The sequence below is a fragment of the Culex quinquefasciatus genome, chromosome 2 (genome assembly GCF_015732765.1).
Source record: "Culex quinquefasciatus strain JHB chromosome 2, VPISU_Cqui_1.0_pri_paternal, whole genome shotgun sequence".
In the NCBI taxonomy this organism is placed as follows: Eukaryota; Metazoa; Arthropoda; class Insecta; order Diptera; family Culicidae; genus Culex; species Culex quinquefasciatus.
Genome location: NC_051862.1, coordinates 176863972 through 176886007, shown reverse-complemented (window position 1 = coordinate 176886007; position 22036 = coordinate 176863972). Strand labels below are relative to the sequence as shown.

At 37.6% G+C, this 22036-nt stretch overlaps 1 protein-coding gene across 1 annotated transcript; it reads right to left on the bottom strand.

Moving 5' to 3' along the window:
- Window positions 1-960: 960 nt before the first annotated feature.
- Window positions 961-12332, bottom strand: LOC6033202 (centrosome-associated protein 350). The gene is made up of 6 exons (XM_001843628.2): window positions 11901-12332; window positions 11457-11836; window positions 10330-11322; window positions 6628-8208; window positions 3800-4026; window positions 961-3733 (listed from the first exon to the last, which is right to left on the bottom strand). Exons 1-6 carry the CDS (start codon window positions 12001-12003, stop codon window positions 1237-1239), a joined length of 5781 nt encoding a protein of 1926 aa, XP_001843680.2. The 5' UTR covers window positions 12004-12332; the 3' UTR covers window positions 961-1236.
- Between the last annotated feature and the right edge of the window lie 9704 nt (window positions 12333-22036).

The following is a 22036-nucleotide window of genomic DNA, read 5'->3' as shown; positions in this document are numbered from 1 at the left end:
ACATACATAAATTGTGTATGCTTCATATCATACAAAATTTTGCATCGTTTGTTACCCATATTGCTTTTGAAAATTTGAGTATTTTTGAAAAATACGGTAATTTGGGAAAAAATTGTATTTAAAAAAACTACTAATGTGAAAAAGCAAACTTAATTTTGCATCGTTTGATACCCATATTGCATATTTGGAAAATTTGAGTATTTTTGGAAAAATACGGTATTTTGTGAAAATTTCAGTATTTTAAAAAGAAACTCTAATAAATCGAAAACCCAAGCAAGATTTCGCTTCGTTTGATTCCCATATTGCAAATTATCAAAATTTGAGTACATTCGAAAAAAAACGGTTATTTGTGATTTTTTTTTGTATTTTCCAAAAAACTCTCTCAATGTGAAAAAGCAAACCGAATTTCGCTTTTTTTGATATCCATATTGCAAATTTTGGAAAATATGAATATTTTCGAAAAATACGATTATTTATGAAAATTTTAGTTTTTGACAAAAAAAAAAAACACTGGATCAAGTCAAAAACATACAAAACTTGGCTTTGATACCCAAATTATGTAAATGTAAGTACTTTCGAAGAAAATACGGTATTTTGTGAACAATTTTGAGTACTTATTTTCCTTTGAAACTTACCTACTAGATTTTCAAACAAATATATTTTTAGTGAAAGAATTGAAAATTTAACATGATATGGTTGAATCAACCGATTTTAGAAAGAATTTGAAAATGAGTTATCGTCCATTATCGGCGATAGAATTATCGAAATAACGATAACGACAGAACTATCGTTATCGTTATCAAGCCTCGATAATTTTATCGTTAACAACCTTGGCGTTGAAATTATGTTAAGATTTGAACATATCATCTTTTGGAAATGTTAGGATTCATTTGAGAATTTGTTTTATTATCTGTTTTGTTATGGAATTTCATTCAACTTAGTGGTTAACACAAAATCATCTTTTAATTAATTAATTTTATTTGAGCTACGCTTTATTGATAAGTGTAAAAAATGCATGCATCCCTGCTTCGGGATGGTCCTAAAAAACGTCCTACCAGCTAGTAAGTCACATTCAAATCAGATCTCTTGAAGGTTTTTTCTAAACACTAGTACATGTACTAAAACGACTACAAACATGTCTTAAAATTGAGCAAAATTAAACGTGTTCAAAACGCCACCGCGCAATCCGCGTGCGACAATAATACTCTTTCTTTACAAAAAATAACAATGTAAAAATTACGCTTCTTCCATCGACGCCGTCGACGACTGCTCCCGCTCCCGCCACGCCCCCTCCATGTCCTGCAGCGCGTCCGCCACCAGCATCTTGGCGAGCTCCTCCACGATGCGTTCCTTCACCTCAATCTCCTCGCGGTCAAAGTTGGTCCAGCGCGGCTCTTCGTCGCACATTTCCTGGGCGAGAATTTCGTCCACCTGGTCGCGCTTCCGCTTTGCCCCACCGATCCCTGGGACGGCCATACCGAGGTAGGGCATCGGACAGTGGTGCAGATTTTGCTGCTGCTGCTGGGCCAGGGTTTCCTCGTTGAGGATCTTTTTGACTTTGCGCTTCATGTGGTGCTGCAGACAGTTGAGGGCGTTTGGCGGGTTGAAGAAGGCGAGCGGCCGCTTGTCGTGGCGGACGGTGCGGAACGAGACGTCCGGGGTGGGGGCGCGGAGGTCTGTGAATAGCTCGGCGCACATGTCCAGGACGAGCTTTTCGTAGATGTTGGTCACGTGGTCGGAGGTGAGGGGCGGGGTGGCGTCCGAGGAGTGGAAGAGGTGGCGGGTGCGGTCCTCGATGAGTTCGTCGATGCGCTGTTCGGTGGGGAAGATGAGCGCGAGGGGACTGCCGTTGGCGGGAGGGATGTAGGGCGGGGGTGGTTTGTTGGGGATTTCACGCAGGAAGACGACTTGTTGTTCGAGCTGCTTGATTTCTTGCTCGATTTGGAGCTCTTGGCGTCGGAGGACTTCCGCTTCGTTTATGATGTCCGGCATGCGGTTGGTAGAGGTGGCGGTGGGGGAGAAGACGGGAGGGGCGGACGTTGGGCTGGATGGGGGACTGGCTGGGGGAGGAGCTGCTAGGTTCGGGAAGGTGTCGTTGACGGTTTTGGTGCGGATTTTGATCTCGATTTTTGGGGCTTCCGGTGGTGATTCGGGCTTCTGATTTAGGGTGTTCCCAAGCAAGTCTTCCTCGACGGTTGAACTGCTGGCCGGTTCACTGCTGTCGGAGGCGATTTGTCGGTCGGGAGACCGCATTAGGGGAACGCGCTCGAAGCTGTCGCTCAGCTCGCCGAGCTTGTCGTTCAGCTGTACGAGGCGCTTCTCCAACTCGGACGCGACTACCGGAGGTGCCGGGGAAGCCACTTCGTTGTACTCCGTTTCGGTTTCCTCTGCGGTGGTCGGCGTAGTCGCGGACGATGCCATCGAGCTAGCTTCCTCCAGCGACGCTTCCGAGACGGGTGTAATTTTGTCCGACACTTCGGGAATCGATTCCGCAATGGAGTCGTCCAGAATTCCGGCTGGAAGGGAAGTGTCCTCGATCATCAGCTGACTGACTTCCAGCACTTGCCGCGGAAGCTCTTCAATCGTCGAAGCATCGAACGAAGTCGAGTAGTTGTTTTGACCGGTCGAGTCCCGCTCCTCATCCCCTTCATCGATCGTCGTGTGAAACTCTACCGATTCGGACGCCGGCTTGTCCTGCTGACTCTGCAGCAGATCGTCCAGCTTGGTCGTCGAAGACAGCAGGTCTTTCATGTTGTCCGTGATGTCACTAACCCTGGAGATGATCTCCTCCACGTCCGGTAGTTCCTCCTCCACTTCTTCCTCAGCCACTTCACCATTCCCACTGGAAGTTTCCTGCTGGGAACTCTCCAGTTCTTTCTCCGCCACCAGCACCTCCGACGTCGTCTTCAACGAACTCGTATCGCTGCTCACGACCTCAACCTCACCCTCTTCCTTCCGCTCAATCACACTCACGTTACCCACACTTCCCTGCGTGCTGTTGATTCCGCTCAGCGACAGATCCAGCAGCGTCGTCGTCGTAAATCCCTCGAGCACCTTCGCCTTCGCCTCCTCGTACAACCGCTCCAAACTCGCTTTCGTCAACGTGTAACTCCGTGCCGTGTCGTACCGGGCCTCCTTCACCCCGGTCAACCGATACCACAATCGATTCAGCTTCCCACCACTCGCTTGCACTTCTTCGTCCGTCGAATCTCTCCGTTGCTGCTGCTGCCCATTCCGATCGTCGGGAATCTGCTGCAGCGTTTGCAGGCTCGCCTCGATGCTGCGAATCCTGCCGAGGGCGGCCACGCTCGTGTCATTGCCCTTCGACCCTACCTCAACCTTGTCCCGATTGTACCGCAGCAGGTTCTGCTCAATCTCCCGGATCTGCTGCTCCTCCTGGTCCAGCTTGCGGTGCCACTCGAGCAGGGCTTGCACGTGCTCGCGTCGCTTCTGCAGTTCCTGCTCGCGGCGTTGGAGGATGTTTTCCAAACTTCCGCTGGGTTCCAACTCGACGCCCCGCACGGCTGCCAGCATCGTCGTCATGGTTGTGGTCGTCGTCAGCTTTCGCTGCAGCTGAGGCGATCCCATTTCGCTTCTACCCGATCCGGCCGCAGACTTCCGCAGCGATATCGAGTTGCTTGCGGACGAGAACGAGTTCAGCTTCTCGATCGACCTATGCGGAGAGCGCGATCCAACGCTTCTCAAAGGAACTTCCGATGCGGCTTTCTTAAACCTGCAAAGCAAACAAAAATTTGTGAAACCGATCTCCAAAACAAAACCCAATAACCCTAAATCTCACCTGTTCAACTCAGCCCGCTCGCGCTCCAGCCGTACCAAAATCGCACGCTGCTTTTTCTTGGTGGTCGAAATTTGTTCCAGCATTCCACGCTCGCGGTACTGTTGCTTCTGCAGCTCGAGCCAAGCCAGCTGGCCCTTGGTGCGATCGAGCAGGGCTTTCTCCTTGAGGCGAGCGCGGCTCGCGAGCTGGTCCGTTTTGGATTTTTCGCTCTGAATCAGCTGGTCGTACTGAAAAGTGGATAAAAAGTGTGATGTTACAAATTGCTAACATTTGTTTGTTTTATCTTAATTCTCGATTAAATTTTCAAAAGGCCCTATCTGCATAGGAAACACATGAGGGATAGGTTGTTTTGAAAATTTAATCTAGAATTCTCAATTACGTTTTTGACTAACTTAAAAAAAAGTTAAAAAAAAAACAGATAAACTTGAGGAATGCCATGATGCGCCAGTCAGTGTTGGAACACGAGCGAGAAGAAGGAAAGCATTGCTCGCTCGCGAGCGAGGAGTGCTTTTCTCTCCTCGCTCGTGCTCGCATTTTCGTTCGCACTCTCGCTCTCGTGCTCGTGCTAGCCGTTTGTCCCAAATGCGAACCAATGTTTTGTTTGTTTCTAGCACATTCTACTACTCGCGAGCTAGCCCGTTCTTGAGTGGACGAGAGCACGGACAATCGAGAGAGAGAGAGAGAGAGAGAGAGGAATGTTTCTCGCAAGAGCGCGAGAATACCAACACTGCGTTTGAACATTGTTTTCGTTGATAGATAATAGGTAGTAAGTTTTTTTGTATAGGATTTCTAAATTGAAAAAAATAAGAAATTTTGAAATTCAAAAATTATGAAAAACAAAAGAAAATGTAGAATTTTGGTTTAAGTATTTCAGAACCTTAAATTAAAAATCATAAAATTGAGGGGATGTAGAATTTTAGCAAATAAAAAAAAGTAAATTAAAGAATCCAAGAATTTCAAAATTCAAGATTTTGATTGTTTTAAATGGAAGATTTTTTTATAATTTTAAGTTTTTTTTATATTTTGAAGATGTTTACATTGTAATAATTTTAAGAATAAAAATTTAAGATTAAAAAAAATTAAGAAAAATATTTAAAAATTAAGGGAGCTTAAGACTTTAAGAATCGAGAAACTAAAATGTTTTTAAAAATCAATAAATTGAGAATTTAAGAATTCGAGAATTTAAGAATTCGAGAATTTAAGAATTTAAGAATTTAAGAATGTAAGAATTTAAGCATTTAAGCATTTAAAAACTTAAGAATTTAAGCATTTAAGAATTTAAATATTTAAGTATTTAAGTATTTAAGTATTTAAGTATTTAAGTATTTAAGAATTTAAGAATTTAAGAATTTAGGAATTTAAGAATTTAAGAATTTAAGAATTTAAGAATTTAAGAATTTAAGAATTTAAGAATTTAAGAATTTAAGAATTTAAGAATTTAAGAATTTAAGAATTTAAGAATTTAAGAATTTAAGAATTTAAGAATTTAAGAATTTAAGAATTTAAGAATTTAAGAATTTAAGAATTTAAGAATTTAAGAATTTAAGAATTTAAGAATTTAAGAATTTAAGAATTTAAGAATTTAAGAATTTAAGAATTTAAGAATTTAAGAATTTAAGAATTTAAGAATTTAAGAATTTAAGAATTTAAGAATTTAAGAATTTAAGAATTTAAGAATTTAAGAATTTAAGAATTTAAGAATTTAAGAATTTAAGAATTTAAGAATTTAAGATTTTAAGAATTTAAGAATTTAAGAATATAACTGGAGTTTTTTTTTTAAGATTCAATAAACCAAATTTTCAGTTTTTGCTTTTTGGTTGTTTTTCAATACCTCTGACTCAAGGCGGTTTCAAAAACACGTAAAAAGCAAAACTGGGAATTTGGTTTGTTGGACCTTTTAAAAACACTCCAGATAAGAATTTAGGTATTTAAAAATTTCAGGTTTTAGGAATTATAAAATTTAAGAATTTTAAAATTCAGGAATTCAAAAATTTTAAAATTTAAGAGTTGAAGAATTCAAAAATTTGTGAATTTAAGAATTTAAGTTTTTTTTAGAATTTAGGATTTTTTTTTGGATAATTTTAGGATTCTAGTATTTTAGAATTATTAAAATTTGAATTTAAGATTTTCGGAATAAAAAAAAGAGATTCGGCCACAGGATTTGACAGCAATTTTAATATTTTATAATTTTAGTACAACAGTACAGTCTCGATAATCCCATGTTTGATATATTCAAAAATTAGAAAAAAAAACTTCGAATAAAAAAAAGTTCGCATCGCATTTCAAGTTAAACATATTTTGAATCCAATAATAAAACAAAACGTTTTGAATTTTTAAGTTCAGAAACTAGAGAATATTGATTATCAGAGATTTAAGAATTTTATAAATAAATAGTTATGATTTTTCAGAAATTATAAATTCTTAGCCTAAGGATTTTTTTAAATTAAGGTTTTAAAATTTTGGATTTTTGAAAAAATTTAAGCTTGAAATTTTGGAATTTTGGATGTTCAGAAGTTCATAATATAAGAAATTTTAGATTTTTGAACTTTTTTTCAATTTTATAATTAAAATTTCAGCAATAAAATTATCTTTGATTTTACAAGAGTTTTTATTTTATAATTTAAGAATTTTTTAACACTTGAATGGAAAATGGCCGATAAAATGTCAATTCGGACAATAATTGTAGGAATTATTCTGCAAATTTAGATAATTCTACAATTTTCTTAAAAATAGTCTTTGCTTAATTTTTTTGTTGCGCGTTTCCAAAAATTTACGACTAAAAGAATTATGTTTCCAAATATTACCCAAATAAAAACAAAAGCACTCACCAATCCAATAGACGAATAGCTCAGATTAGCCTCCGACACCGTCGTCGACATGACGGAAATCTCCAAATCCGTCCTATTAAACATGGCCAGAATATCACTTCCCATCGTGGTATCGTTCATCCGATGATCTTCCTCACGCTCACTATCCGCAACTCTCGCGTTTACCGCCTCCATTTCCGAGCCCGAACTTGCACTCGTGACAGACTGTTTCAACATCTCCACCTTCGGCGAAACCTCTTCGTTCGCGACGTCACTGCCCGCCGAAAACTTCATGCTGATCGACTCCACACTGTTCACCGCCCGCACCTCCTCCCTCACTTCGTCGCTAATCTGCGTCGCGATGCTGCTACTGCTGTAAACGCCCTTTTCCGTCGTCGCCGACACCGGTTCGTCACTCTTGTCCGCTACCGCAGCCACCTCCTCCCGCCTGCGGAGACTCTCCTCAAACGACGGCAGATACTCCTCCGGCATGGGCGGATTCGTGTTGTGGCTGTCCGAGAGGCTCGCAAACGAGCGCGAGTCCAGCAGCAGCTGCTCCGACTCGCTCGAGTTCGTTTTGCTGTCCGGACTGTCGTTGGAACTGCTGCTGCTGGTCGTCGGAGCGGTCGTCGTTGTGAACGAGCTCTTCTGGGGCGTTGAATCGGCACTCGACGTGGAGTCGCTCTTCTGGACGGCGGCGGCGGCGCCCGATCGCTCAAAGTCGTCGGTGTAGTTGGAGGAGGAGCCGTTGGCGGTGGTTGAACCCGCTGACGCCGCCGGAACCGGCGTGGTTTGCGTCATTTCGTCGCGGATTTTTCGCGTCGAGTACAGCTGCTGGTTGACCTCGATGACCTGAGACAGACTGCGGTTGAACGCCTCCAGCATTCGCTGGTACTCGTGCGTGGTGTTTTCCGCTTGTGACGAGTTGTGGAGGAAGTTTCGTTGCTTCTCCGAAGTGTTCACGCTGAGCCCAGTTTGGTCCAGGTCGACCACGTGACGAGCGCTGAACGACACCCGGTCCGGAATCAGGTCCGCGTTGGGCATGTCGTCTCCGCGGGTAAAGTTGACCTTTTCCAGCGAGCTGTCGGCGGCGGTGATTTTGAGGTTCGAGATGCGTTCGACCGAGAGAGGACTAACTACTTGCGGTTGCTGAACACTGTTCGAGGTGGCGTTGGTGTCGATTTTGGTGCTGCTGAGCGGCGGCAGTGACAGTACGAAATCCGACCGGATCGAACTGATGTCGGAGGTAGTGTTGGGGACGGACGTTTGATGCGAAATTGAGGAAATGTTGGGCGGGGTTTCGTCGCGACCACCAGCCTTGGACGGCTTCCTGATGTACGGTACAGACTTCAACGTTTTGAGATATCCGTCGCAGCGTTTGCTGGACTTGCTAGCTCTGGACTTTCCGGTGACCGGCAGTTCGTCGGGACGGTTACACGCGGCCTCCAACTTCTTTCGGACGGCCACAATGAACGGATATGGATCGGGCTGGATTAGGGTGTGCTTGAGCCAGGATGGAATCGGTTTAGAGGGCTGCTGCGGCTGCGGTTCCTTGCGTTCTTTTTTCCTTTCGACAGGTTCATTTGAAACTTGAGCAGTTCTCTGAAAAAAAAAAATGAAAAAAAATAAATTTTAGGTTGATGAAACTGACTGCACAGACAAACAGACGTAAAAAATTGAACAAATTTGATCAAATCCGTCAATCACAGAAAAAAAATGGTAAAGTAAATGGCAACTAGCTCAATCTGGTGGCCAATACTAAAATTATGCATTAAAGTATAAGAGTTTGTAAATGTGCAAGTGCATGCGGTCGTTCTTGTGGTAGTGAGAGTATGGAGATTTGTTTACCAGTAAAAAGAAGGAAACAACTTTTAAAAATATTTCTGGAGTTTTTTTTAAAAAAGGTCTCATAAACATATCCAAAGTTTTTTATTCAATCGACCAATAAACTATTGTCTTTTATATGTTTATAGGACCTAATAAAAAAACTCTAGATATGAAACACAATAGCTTATAGGACCTTCAAAAAAAACTTTAGATTTGTACCAGCCTTATCAAAATTTAGGAATTTTTAAATTTATAAATTTCTATTATTTAGATTTTTTGATTTTTAAAAACCTAAATTTTGAGAGTTTTAGAAAATTCTTGTTTGAGATATGTTTTGATTAAAAAACCAAATTATTTGGATTTACTTATTAAAAGCGACTGAAAATTACAATCGTATCAATAATTTTGAAAATTCTGAATTGCTTTATAATGCAGAATCCTAATATTAAAAGGACTTATTTTGTTTATTGCTTGATCGAAATAAACCAGGGGGAAAAGCCTAACAATTATCATTAAATTGTCTGGCAAAATAATATCAAAAACTTAAAAAAATTAACGGAAATTTAGTTGAAATTGAGAAACATAAAAATAATTAATCATGATACAGATTTTAGAAATTTAATTAAAAAAATAGAAAAAATTTAAAACTCAAAAAATTAAAAAAAAACCTATAGTTCAATTGAATAATCCAGGATCAAACAAAATTAAAATACAAAGCTTTTAAAAATTCTACAATTTAAATTAAAAGTTTTAAAATTTCAAAGCTTAAATTTAAAAATTTAGAAATAAAAAAAATAAAGACGAAAATTGAAAACTTGGAATGTTCAGAGCATGAAAAATACAAATATTTAATAATACTACAATTGAAAAAAAACCTAATCAAAAATTTCAAAAATTCTATGTAGTTCCAAAATTAAGGATTTTTTTTCTAATTTAAGAATTTAAGATCCAGAAGTTAAGAATTCAAGAATTTCGGAATTCAATAATTTGAAAATTTGATTCCAAAATGTTAAACTTAGAGTTTAAATTGTTTTTTGAAATTTCATATTTTTTGATTTTTCTGATTTTTTGTAAACTTGTAATGCAAAAATTCCTGATCTAGAGTTACTGCAAATGTACAAATAAATTCAAAAAATAGAAAAAAAAAATAAATTCAAGACCTAAGAGATTTTAAAAATCATAAAGTTCAAAATTCAAAAGTTCAAAAAAAATCACAATTTAAATTTATGTCTAAAATATTGAGAAAACCTGAAGTTCAAATAAAAATTCAGAAATAAAATAAATTAAAGAACATTTAAAATTTGGAAAGTTCAGAAAATCAAAAATTCTAATATTTAATAATCAAAAATTTCAAAAATCCTAAAATTAAAAGTACAAAAATCAAGGAATTTGTTTCTAACCTTTTTGGCAGCAATTGAGAATTTAAGAATTAAAAAAAAAATCTTAGAATTTAACAACCAAAGAATTTAAGAATTTAAGAATTTGAAAATTAAATGATTTGTCAATTTTAAATTTAATTCTTGGATTTCAAAACTTCAAAATTTGAAAGTAATAGATTTTTTGAAATTTTATAATATTTGGTTTTTTGGATTGTTTTGTCGCACAAATTCCAGATCCAGAGTTCAGATTTGTTGCAAATATTTTGGATTTTAAAATCAACATACACGAAGAAAAATTAAAAATTTGTGTTAAAAAGTGGAATTAAAATTAGTTATTAAATAAAGTGAAGGATTATACTACGGTAAACAAATGAATAAAATAGATCTTTTTGACAATTTGACAGTTTGCCAAGCTCGCGAACAAGGAAAAACGGCTAATAATTGACGTGAATAAAAATAATGTAATCAATTAAAAAAAATCTAAATTGTCAAATAAAAATTTCAAAACGAGTCTTACCCTAATTATCGAATCCGGCACCAGCGTCACTTCCGGCACCTCCAGTTTCAGCTCCTTCTCCAGCTCCAAAAACGATCGGCTCCGATCGCCCTCTTCCTGCGTCTCCATCAACCTCTTCCCCAGCTCATCAACTCGCTGCTCAAACCGGGGCGGACTCGGCGGCGTCACCATCCGCAGCGGACTGACCAGCACGTCCCCGAGCGGCACCTCTTCCGGCTTGCGCATGATGCCCATCTTTTCCGACAGATCCGCTTTCAGCAGCGATGACCGTCGTCTCGACGAGTTCGCCGATGACGACTTGACCGAGCTGGTCGCCGGCGGCAAACCGACGGCCTTCAGCGAAGAAGTGGACACAGTCTTTCGGAGCGGCTTCTGTGGGGGTATTCCGCGGCCACCGCTGTCGAGCGCCCGCAGTGGCGTTCCGGACTTTTGACTTGAACCGCTCGCTGCGGCGGGTGTGGCTGAGAGGGAGCGTTTGCGCGCTTTCTGGACGTTTTTGTTTACCAACACTTGCGAGTTTTTTCGCAAGTCGTCCAACCGCTTCCGGATCAGCTCCTTTTCACTGGCCGGCGGACCGGAGCTTCGTTTTTCCTGCTTTCGCTTCGCCTGTTGTTCCTTGATGTACTCGCGGGCTCGCTGTGGGTCGTAGGACTTTTCCTTGTGAGCTTCCGGAACCGCCGGTTCCGGTTGGGTTCGGGGTCGTGCAGTTCGTCGGACGGACGGTGGTTTTGGGGGCATCTTTTCTGGGACGGGAGGCGGTGGAGGTAGCGCTGAGGAATCGGATGAGCTTGTGGTGGTGGTCGTGGAAGAGGACTTGCCGGTTCCGGAGGGTGCGGTTGCCGCGTGGCTTCTGGAGGTTGCCGAGGAGGTGACAGTTTTTGTGGCGGCGGACGAACTGCTGTCAGATTTGCCTTGATTTGCTTGCGGTGCGGAGATCAAGTTGGCGGCGCTTTCGTCGCTGGGCATGGATATCTTGGATATTTGAATGGCGGCCTAAAAGGTAGAAGAATTTGAAAATAAATCACTCAAATACCCAAAAATAAAAAAAATAAATAGATGAATGTATTTTTCACTTAAAGTCTTGTTGAATCTCAAGTTGCTTTTTTCATGATAAATAAAATGTATACCCTCTCTTTATTCTCCTTGTTGAAGCTCTCAACTAGATAGCTCTGGAAGTCGCTACTCGCCGCGTTCCGCTCGGTTTTCTGCGCCTCAAACTGTTCCATCAGCTGACCGGCGTTCAGCAGGGGAATTATTTTAAAATCCTCCTCCGGCCGGGACTCGCCCCCAGACATCTTCCGATTCTCTTGACCACAGTTGGTCAGCGCCGAACTCGTGTACGTCTGGATCGATTTAATTACCACGGGCATAATCTTCCGCCGGGACGGACTCGTGGGCGGATCCTTCAGGACCAGCTTGGTGATTTGCATCGTGGCCCGCTGCTTGCGGGGAGATCCGGGCGGGTGGTGATGAAACATGTCCGTGCTACGTTCGCGGATTATTTGAACTAAAAGAAAGAGTGTGAATTGCGAGGGGCTTGCAATAGGTACTGCTTTTTGAGGGGAATTTACCGGCACTCTTCCGCACAGGGACATCCTCCAGCGAGTGTATCGAAAAGGTAGCAGAATTACGGCTACCCTTCTCCGACAGCGAGTGACTTTCCGAGTCAGTCATCTCGCAATCCAATACCTGAGATTGCAGGTAATTGCTTCTTCAATGGTTCATCTTCTTCTCGCGAAAGAGTGTTGAAGGACAACCTTGATTTCCGCAATCAAAAATTCCTTCACTTTTCAAAAGCCTCTTTCCGGCAGCGAAACGGCAAAATTCGTCAAACCTTCACCATAATTTCGTTTCACAAGCTACAATCTATCGAATGTTACACTTTTCACGACTAATCTCACTCAAATTAGGCACAAATTGCCGAAAATTCTAAACCATTTTCCCACGAAACCGGCCACGAACGCGTTTTTCTTCCTTGCTTGATTCACTTTCGTTCTGTTTGGGGTGGCCGTTTCCAGCAACAACCGTCAGTGAAGAATGCGAAAGGGAGGCGCAAAGCGGAGACGGCAAAAACAAGTTTTGTGTAGTGGGGTGCGTTTGGCGGTTGAAGAAAAAACTCGTTTTGGTAACCGTTTGCTGGGTAGCAGTTTGTGGTGTGTGTCTCCGATAGATCGTTGCTCGTGTGCTATTTTGAGACAAAAATGTTAAAAATTAATAACAGAAAAATAAAATTAGGGAGACGAAATAGTTTTTATCTCTCTCCTTCCACTCAAAACCATGTTTGTAAGCTTCTTAAATTTGTTAGCATATCAATTTTCATTTATTCAAAACATAAACAATGAGTGACGATTTATTCCAAATTTTGAAATTAGGACTTCTAAGTTTATGCAACACGTTGCAAAAAGAAGATGTTTAAGCACGAGTCGTACATTTATCCAACGAGGTTTACCGAGTAACAAGTTGCTTAGAATTCTAAAAAGGCTTTTTGACTGGAATTTCATGTCGAGCACTAGGTCAAGCATCCATGTGTTGAGTGAATTCACCGTTCAAAACAAAAAAATATTGAAAAATAATATTTTTCGATACTAGTGCTGAAAATATCAAGTTTTGCAACAAGCCGCTTAAAACATTTTTTGCAATTCTGGAGAAGGTTTTTTGAATGGAATTCTATGTCAAGCATCCATGTGTTAAGTAGTAATTTCACCATTCATTACAAAAAATATTAAATAATGTTACTTTTTGATACTATAGTGCTGAAAAGTTCAACTTTTCATTAATTTTCCATCTGTTATTTTTGGTATGGAAAAGTACTCCGTTTCGTCGCTCGAGAATGAGAGGAAAAGTAAATTGTTTCATGACAGTATTGCAAAAAAGATGTTTTCAGAATCATGGCTGTAAACATGCACTTTGCTTGCGATTTGTGATAAACTTTGCTTATTTTTTTTTTAATTTGGCCCTTTCCGATTTTGGCGTTTTTGCATTTTTCTATTTCTTCTTTTCAAAAATGTCAGATTATTGAAAATTTTATGCAAACATTTTCTTAAATTTACAGAGGGCAAAAAATCTAAATAAAACATAAGAAGAAAAATTCCTTAATGCTTAAAATCTAATATGCTTCCATTTTAATTTATAGAAAATCAGGTAACTTTGGAGCATTTTACAGAAAATCAGATAAATTTGAAGCATTTTTGTTGTCATATTTTAGAAAAGAGAACGAAATTTTTAGACAAAAATATCGTGATTTGATTAACCGGAGTGCAGTTTTGGTGAGGACTTCAAATAATCTTGTTCGAACAAAAATATTTTAATTTTCGCAAAAAAAAAGTTTTGCGGTTCTGTACTTCGAAATTTTATAAAAATCCAAAATATTTTAAATGAGCCTAAACATGCTAAATATGAATATCAATGCAGAAAAATGCATTTTAGGCTGTTGCCAGTTGATTAGACTTCTATTTTCATAAACATTTTAAAGTTTTTGAATAAAAAAAAACATTTTTTTTGCCCCCTGATTTTTCGGATTATTTTTTTGGGGCGACCAAGGGGGCGACATAAACTTTGAAAAATATTTGTAACGGCCTTAGGTGATGATGGGAAAATTATTTTTAGGATTTGAAGGTATAGGCTAGTTTAGAAAATGTTGGTCAATGTGACCAACCAGGCCTGATTGTACTAATGAAAAAAAAAATGACTGAGTGGAAAAAAAATTGATCACATTTAAACAGTGTTGCGATTCTCAAGCGATCGTGAGCGCTCATTTTTAGCTCCGATTTTTGCAGCTCACGTTTGCTCCACGCTCGTGCTCATTTTTCGCTCACGGAGCGCTCATTTTGGAAATATCGCTAATCGTTTTACATTTTTGAGAAAGTTTTTTTTTCAATTCTGATTGAGTTTTTTGCTTAAGGCGCAGCAGGTCAGTGGAAACATTACTTAGTGAACAATTTTTGATATAGTAATTGTAATAGCTTATTTTCATTAACTATGTTTTTGAATAATAGGTTGGATTCGGTCAAATCATTTTGAAGACCTACAGTCAGAGTTGAAAGCACGGACGTCGTCCGTGTTGAAAGTATAAATATTTTCAAATTAGTAGGCCTAAATTTAATAAAAATTAAGGTAAGCAGAGACAGGTGCTGGGGGGAAGGAATGGGCGCCTAAAAGGGCCTCAAAACCTTAGAAAAAAATACAAAACAATTCAAGAAGATTTCTGCACTGGTAAGTTCGATTCAATGTTATGTGCTTGGTTGATTAAAATATAATATTAAACTGTTTCATGTACCTAAACAGTTTTTTGACTACCTTTCTAGAGTGCGGGTCAGAATGAGCTACCATTAGAAAAATCATTCCGTTTAATAAATCGTTAATTTATTGGAAACGGCTGATCATCTATTTTTAAATATAGTCAGTCTCATTCTAGAAAATAGGGTAGAATTTTCCGAATAATAGGAATGATTGTAACTCTTTTAAACTAATTTCTGTTTTTTTTTAACATTCCAACGCCCAAGGCTCCAAAAAAGTTGGAACAGTAACTTCAACTCGCTGGTTCTCGGGCGTAACTCACCCAATCAAGACAATAGAGTAATCTACGTGCGCATGTATTGCGTGTACGTACACGAAAAAAAGTGAGGTTAAATTTTGTCCGGCCAGCAAAATCTAATGGTGCGCTAGTGTGTGTACGCGAAACGTCATAAAGCTCTATTCTTTTTTCCAGAGATTTGTTAGGTTGTCTAGATGATCCTAGATCTTTGCAGAACTCAATTTGATCAAATCTGTATTTTTTTGCGATCAAAAACATCGTTCCAACTTTTTTTTTGCGTGTAAAAAAAATCGCCAAAAATTCCGCGGAGGCTGTCGTTTTAAAAAAGCTGGAACGATGTTTTCGGTCACAGAATTTACAGATTAAAAATATTTAAATACTAACGCCATGTTTAAATGACATTCTTGAGTGTCTCGCTAAATACAATAGAATGCCTATATACGACTAGAATAGCATGCTAATATTCACTTAATATGATGTACAGCAGTGGTTCTTAACCTTTATCGTTACATTTCCACCTTGACTAATTTTCAAGACCCCCCCCCCCTTGAATTTTGAAAAATATCAAATATCATAATCTTTGATTCAATATTTACCATAAGGTCGATGTTGTCATTAAAAAGCAAAAAAAATAATAATAAATATTTAAAAGAACATCATTTTTTTAAATTAAATGAACTGTTCAAGTTTGAATTGCTTATGGTTTGAGTAAATGAAAACCCATTTTTTTTTTAATTTTTATTCATAAATATACTATGCTAAATTTAACAAAATTTTGCTGAAATTAATAATGAATGTTAATCGATCACATTAAAAAAAATACGAATAAAACTTTTACTGCTCAAGTTTGATAAATATTTGTATTATTTAAAATTAAACAATTTTATTACAACCACTGCTTCTTGAAAAAAATCCAAGGGTCTCGTGTTTAAATCAATGCAATATGGTGAAAAAAAAATATATTTGGAAAAGTATACCTTATAAGGATAAGTAAATTAAATAAGATAAGTAAATCACAAAAAAGCAAAGCAATCTACTTTAACGACCCCCGGGTCTTTTGTGGTCTCTATTGCAAGTTTCTGCTCATTTCTAGGCGTCCGATGGTTAATTACATAAATTAATTACAACTCTAATTTTAGGAAAACTTTTGATAATTAGGATTCGCTATTGTATGAAATAAAAACACAAGTCGAAAAAAAAAATTACAGACCTTAGAAAATGTTGGTCAATGTGGTCAAAAAGTGTTAAGCTTCTAAAGCTTAACAATACCCACAAAATAAATGTTTTTTTGCAAGCGCGTTTAAAGGCATTGGATTTCTATTGCATCCTTATTCCCCCCAAGAATGACCAAATTCCCACCCAGGGGGAAATTCCTCACCAGTTGAGAAACACTGATTCACAGTGAGTTTTAGTCAATTTCGCATAACTTTCAGGAACAAAGCAAACGATAGGTTAAGATGATAAGACGAAGAGTAAAGATAATGTAACATTTGCTTATTATTTATTGTTATCACCATTACAGCCTTAAACACCTGAAAACTTTATTCTAATCGTCTTCCAGCAACCGTTAATGCTCATGATCTCCAGACCACACCGACACCGACTCTGTGCGCGAGGGTTCACGATCAACGGACGATCTTTAATTAAATACCAAGAGTACCGGTTTTATTCCTTCTATTGCCATTAGAATCATTAAATGTTCAAATAAATTATGCTAAATATTGAGCTTGGCCTATCAGGGGGATAGGCGGGAGAAGACATTTTAAACACGCACACACATAAATTGAAGATGCGATCGTGTTGAATTAACCACCCACGAACAGGAGCGCTGGAAAATCGATTCTGTTAAACGGTGCCAATGCGCGGTGGAGGATAAATTTATGGTTATACCTTTCCAGAGTGGACAGCTCGCTATTAATTGTTTGCCCTGAGGGTAGAAGTTAGGATGGGTCGATTTTTATTTTATTTTTAAAGAGACAACATTACATTTAATTTTAAATTTGCCTCGAATTATGCTTTGGGATTATTTAAAAAAATGTAGTTAGACCACCCTAATATAGTATTAAAGTTATGGCAAACATGTCCAAGAACCTGCACCACACCAGCTCCAAAAGGTTCTGCGCATAAGCTAATTTCACAAATTGAGCGCAATTTGACCGAATGGAAAAGATGTGGTCAACCTTCGGCCGGTATCAATTTGCCATTAGAAAATGCTGCCCCCAGCAGTGCCAGCTGGACCGCGATTGCATTTTAATTAAACGCTCTAACTTCCCTCGTAATGATCTGTTTTTGACGCCTTCAAACTGCGGCAACTTATGGTTTGGACTTGTGGACCAACTTCTACTTGGTATAGAGACCCGAAACGAGGCAATATTTTGCACCGGTTGTAAAGTATAGAGCAGGTCGCTAGAATTGCCAGACCCTCGGAAAATATGTACTCTCAATTGCCAGGAAAGTTTTTTTTTGCGATTTTTTGTTGTCGATTCCATCACATGGGCAATTAAGATATTAATTGCGAAAACGGTTCAGTTCAAATCGATATGCGATGAGGTATGCCACAGACAAACAAAAAGAAGTTTTTTTTTGAAAACAACATCTTTTTCTGAAGAGAAAATTGTTTGATGGATTTTTATGATAAGGTAAGATTGTAATTTTGTTGAAATTATGTTCTATTAGGTTGATACTAATTCGTAGCGGTCTAAGCGTCCACTTGCCCATGACCAATTGATAGAACTGCCAAGTGACGATCGAAATTTTGCGCCAGATCAGATCAATCTGCGAGGAGGGGAGTTCACCTTGCGCCATGTGTGTTCAAGTACCTCACCGGCGGCCGGGGCGGCAATCTAACTCAGAGTTTGAACTTTTATCGAAGCGGCCCGCGGAGGAGGATGGCGCAAAGTTACGGCCCAAACAACGCGGCATGGATGACGCGACATTTCCAGTAATAAATTGAGTGGCTTTTATTGGCCAGGCTAATTGCGTGCTCTATTGGCTACTGCTGCTGGTGAACGCGCGATTAATAGTGCTGAAGGTTAGCAAAAATAATGGTTCCAATTGCTAATATTGAGCCTCGCCACCAATACGTGATGGGGAGGAGATTAGCCGTTATTATTGATGTTAAATTGTGTGCTTATACTCGCACCTTTGCGATTGTTTGAACAGCAGGAAGCTGGGAAATAAATTATATGACGACCTTGTGGGAAGTATCAGGTTATATACTTTATTAATTACTTTTAAATTATCACTGTTTGTAACTTACATAAAAGGATAGAAATTCTGTAAGCAGATCCGTCAAAGTTTTATTCTTTGTTTATATCTTGAAGCTCCTTCGATACTTGTTAAAAAAATACTATACGTTCCACATGTCTTGAAAGTTCATGTACGATTTTCCTTCAACAGTCAACATTTTGCTGCCGCGTAAACTTGCACTTCTACTGCTAAGAAGCATATACTTATGTGATTTTTTTTTCTGCCCATGCAAGTTGCACCATCATCGGCCTGTTCGGTGGTGCTTAAGTTGCACCGGCAAAGTGCTAACATGCCAAACTTGTTGCAATTTAGAGACCTGGTTGGTTCGTTGGCCTGCGACCAGATCAAGACTTTAGAAATGGAAATAGATCTACTTTTCACGCACTCAACACGCCGACAGACGCCGGTCGGTCAGCAGCAGCATTCTGCCTGAGAAACTCTTGGGCATCAACGACGATCGTGTTCTTACCAGACCCAGACCAGATCTCTCGTGGGGTCGATCTTGTGGAAGGAAACCAGCCTCTCTGGCGAATTTCATAATTGACGTTATCGTTTCATCTAGCACTTTTTGTGAGAGCTGCCTGCCTGCTGTTGCACGAATTTCTCGTAATAACGAAAACACGCATGCGAAAGATTTCCAATTTGATGAGAAATACCTTCTGTGGAACTTTATTCGAACTGTACAAATCATTGCAGTCAACGTTGGTAGCAAAAAGCAAAAAGCAAAAAGCAAAAAGCAAAAAGTAAAAAGCAAAAAAGCAAAAAGCAAAAAGCAAAAAGCAAAAAGCAAAAAGCAAAAAGCAAAAAGCAAAAAGCAAAAAGCAAAAAGCAAAAAGCAAAAAGCAAAAAGCAAAACGCAAAACTATTAATAACTAACAACTAACAACTAACAACTAACAACTAACAACTAACAACTAACAACTAACAACTAACAACTAACAACTAACAACTAACAACTAACAACTAACAACTAACAACTAACAACTAACAACTAACAACTAACAACTAACAACTAACAACTAACAACTAACAACTAACAACTAACAACTAACAACTAACAACTAACAACTAACAACTAACAACTAACAACTAACAACTAACAACTAACAACTAACAACTAACAACTAACAACTAACAACTAACAACTAACAACTAACAACTAACAACTAACAACTAACAACTAACAACTAACAACTAACAACTAACAACTAACAACTAACAACTAACAACTAACAACTAACAACTAACAACTAACAACTAACAACTAACAACTAACAACTAACAACTAACAACTAACAACTAACAACTAACAACTAACAACTAACAACTAACAACTAACAACTAACAACTAACAACTAACAACTAACAACTAACAACTAACAACTAACAACTAACAACTAACAACTAACAACTAACAACTAACAACTAACAACTAACAACTAACAACTAACAACTAACAACTAACAACTAACAACTAACAACTAACAACTAACAACTAACAACTAACAACTAACAACTAACAACTAACAACTAACTTTATTCGAACTGTACAAATCATTGCAGTCAACGTTGGTAGCAAAAAGCAAAAAGCAAAAAGCAAAAAGCAAAAAGCAAAAAGCAAAAAGCAAAAAGCAAAAAGCAAAAAGCAAAAAGCAAAAAGCAAAAAGCAAAAAGCAAAAAGCAAAAAGCAAAAAGCAAAAAGCAAAAAGCAAAAAGCAAAAAGCAAAAGCAAAAGCAAAAAGCAAAAGCAAAAAGCAAAAAGCAAAAGCAAAAGCAAAAGCAAAAGCAAAAAGCAAAAGCAAAAAGCAAAAGCAAAAAGCAAAAGCAAAAGCAAAAAGCAAAAAGCAAAAGCAAAAAGCAAAAGCAAAAGCAAAAAGCAAAAGCAAAAGCAAAAGCAAAAGCAAAAGCAAAAAGCAAAAAGCAAAAAGCAAAAAGCAAAAAGCAAAAAGCAAAAAGCAAAAAGCAAAAAGCAAAAAGCAAAAAGCAAAAAGCAAAAAGCAAAAAGCAAAAAGCAAAAAGCAAAAAGCAAAAAGCAAAAGCAAAAAGCAAAAAGCAAAAGCAAAAGCAAAAGCAAAAAGCAAAAGCAAAAAGCAAAAGCAAAAGCAAAAGCAAAAGCAAAAAGCAAAAAGCAAAAAGCAAAAGCAAAAAGCAAAAAGCAAAAGCAAAAGCAAAAAGCAAAAAGCAAAAAAAAAGCAAAAAGCAAAAGCAAAAAAGCAAAAAGCAAAAAGCAAAAGCAAAAAGCAAAAGCAAAAAAAAGCAAAAAAGCAAAAGCAAAAGCAAAAGCAAAAGCAAAAAGCAAAAGCAAAAGCAAAAAGCAAAAGCAAAAGCAAAAAGCAAAAGCAAAAGCAAAAGCAAAAAGCAAAAAGCAAAAAAAAAGCAAAAAGCAAAAAGCAAAAGCAAAAAGCAAAAGCAAAAGCAAAAAGCAAAAAGCAAAAGCAAAAGCAAAAAGCAAAAGCAAAAGCAAAAAGCAAAAAGCAAAAAGCAAAAAGCAAAAGCAAAAGCAAAAGCAAAAAGCAAAAAGCAAAAAGCAAAAGCAAAAGCAAAAAGCAAAAGCAAAAGCAAAAGCAAAAAAAGCAAAAAGCAAAAGCAAAAGCAAAAGCAAAAGCAAAAAGCAAAAGCAAAAGCAAAAGCAAAAGCAAAAAGCAAAAAGCAAAAAGCAAAAAGCAAAAAGCAAAAAGGAAAAAGCAAAAAGCAAAAAGCAAAAAGCAAAAAGCAAAAAGCAAAAATCAAAAAGCAAAAAGTAGGGCGTCCAATTTTCTCGGGTTCTGAATTTCCCGGGAAACGGGAAAAATATTTCTTGAATCCCGGGAATTCCCGGGATCCCGGGAATTTTTTTAAATGTCATAAAATATATGTTTTTTTATATTTGTTATGTTTTCAAGCTTTAAATCATAGAATAAGCTCAATACTATTAATTGGTGGTAGTGTACACTTCAATCTAAACAAGGATAGCCGTTTTTTAGATAGCTGAAAAGATTTTTTTTGTTCTTTGCTGTGCTTTGAGTTTTAATTGCACAAAATTTTTTAATCCAATGTGATTCCAATAAATAAGTCTCTTTTATATATTTATTAATTATTTTTTTACTAGAACAGCATGCAAATTTTCTTTTAAAATGACAAAAAAAAAACAAAAAATAACAAGACCAATAAATAAAAAATACCAGTCCAGTACATGTTCTATTAAAAAAAACACAAATTATCTTTTAGTCACTACGGGAAAATCGGGTCTACAGTCTTAATAGGTACTGGAGATTTTAGAGCAATAAATGCTAAAATCGGTGTACTAGTTGTTTATTTACTAATTTTCTAATTGTTTAATTCTGTTCTTGTTTTAACCGAAATCAGTTTAAAAAAAACCAAAACGTTATGTAAAAAAAGTCTTGATTCCATACATTTGTCCTAATTTGCCACAGATGCCGATGAAAAATAATTAAATATAATATTATTTTTGCCTTTCTTACTAGAGAAAGGTATAGACAAAAGATCAAGCTTCATAATCCGATCAATTCTTGGGAAATATTTTGTTATTTAAAACCATTAATATAGGTATATAATACCGAGTCATTTCAGAAATAGATTAAATTCAATAGAAAAAAATTAAAGCTCTAGGCATTTTGCAGATCTGTAAACTAAAATTTTAACAATTTTCTGTTTTAAGCCAAATGTAGGCTGAATAAAAAAATAATGCTTTAAAATTCTTATCGATTTTTAAGCATTCAATTGTTAATCTATTTGCACAAACAAATTTGAATTTCCAAATAAAAATTATTTTTTTTTTAATTTCTGGAATTCCCGGGATAAAATATAAAAAATCCCGCGATACGGGAATTCCCGGTTTTGGAAAAATCCCGGGATTTTTGTCCCGGGAATTCCCGGGATGGACGCACTAGCAAAAAGCAAAAAGCAAAAAGCAAAAAGCAAAAC

Excerpts from the sequence above, each read along its gene's own strand:
- LOC6033202 (XM_001843628.2), bottom strand. The coding sequence starts at position 12,003 with ATGACTGACTCGGAAAGTCACTCGCTGTCGGAGAAGGGTAGCCGTAAT. Across the intron at positions 8,209-10,329 it reads TGCCGGATTCGATAATTAGG|AGAACTGCTCAAGTTTCAAA; the intron begins GTAAGACTCGTT and ends TTTTTTTTTCAG. Across the intron at positions 4,027-6,627 it reads GCTATTCGTCTATTGGATTG|TACGACCAGCTGATTCAGAG; the intron begins GTGAGTGCTTTT and ends TCCACTTTTCAG.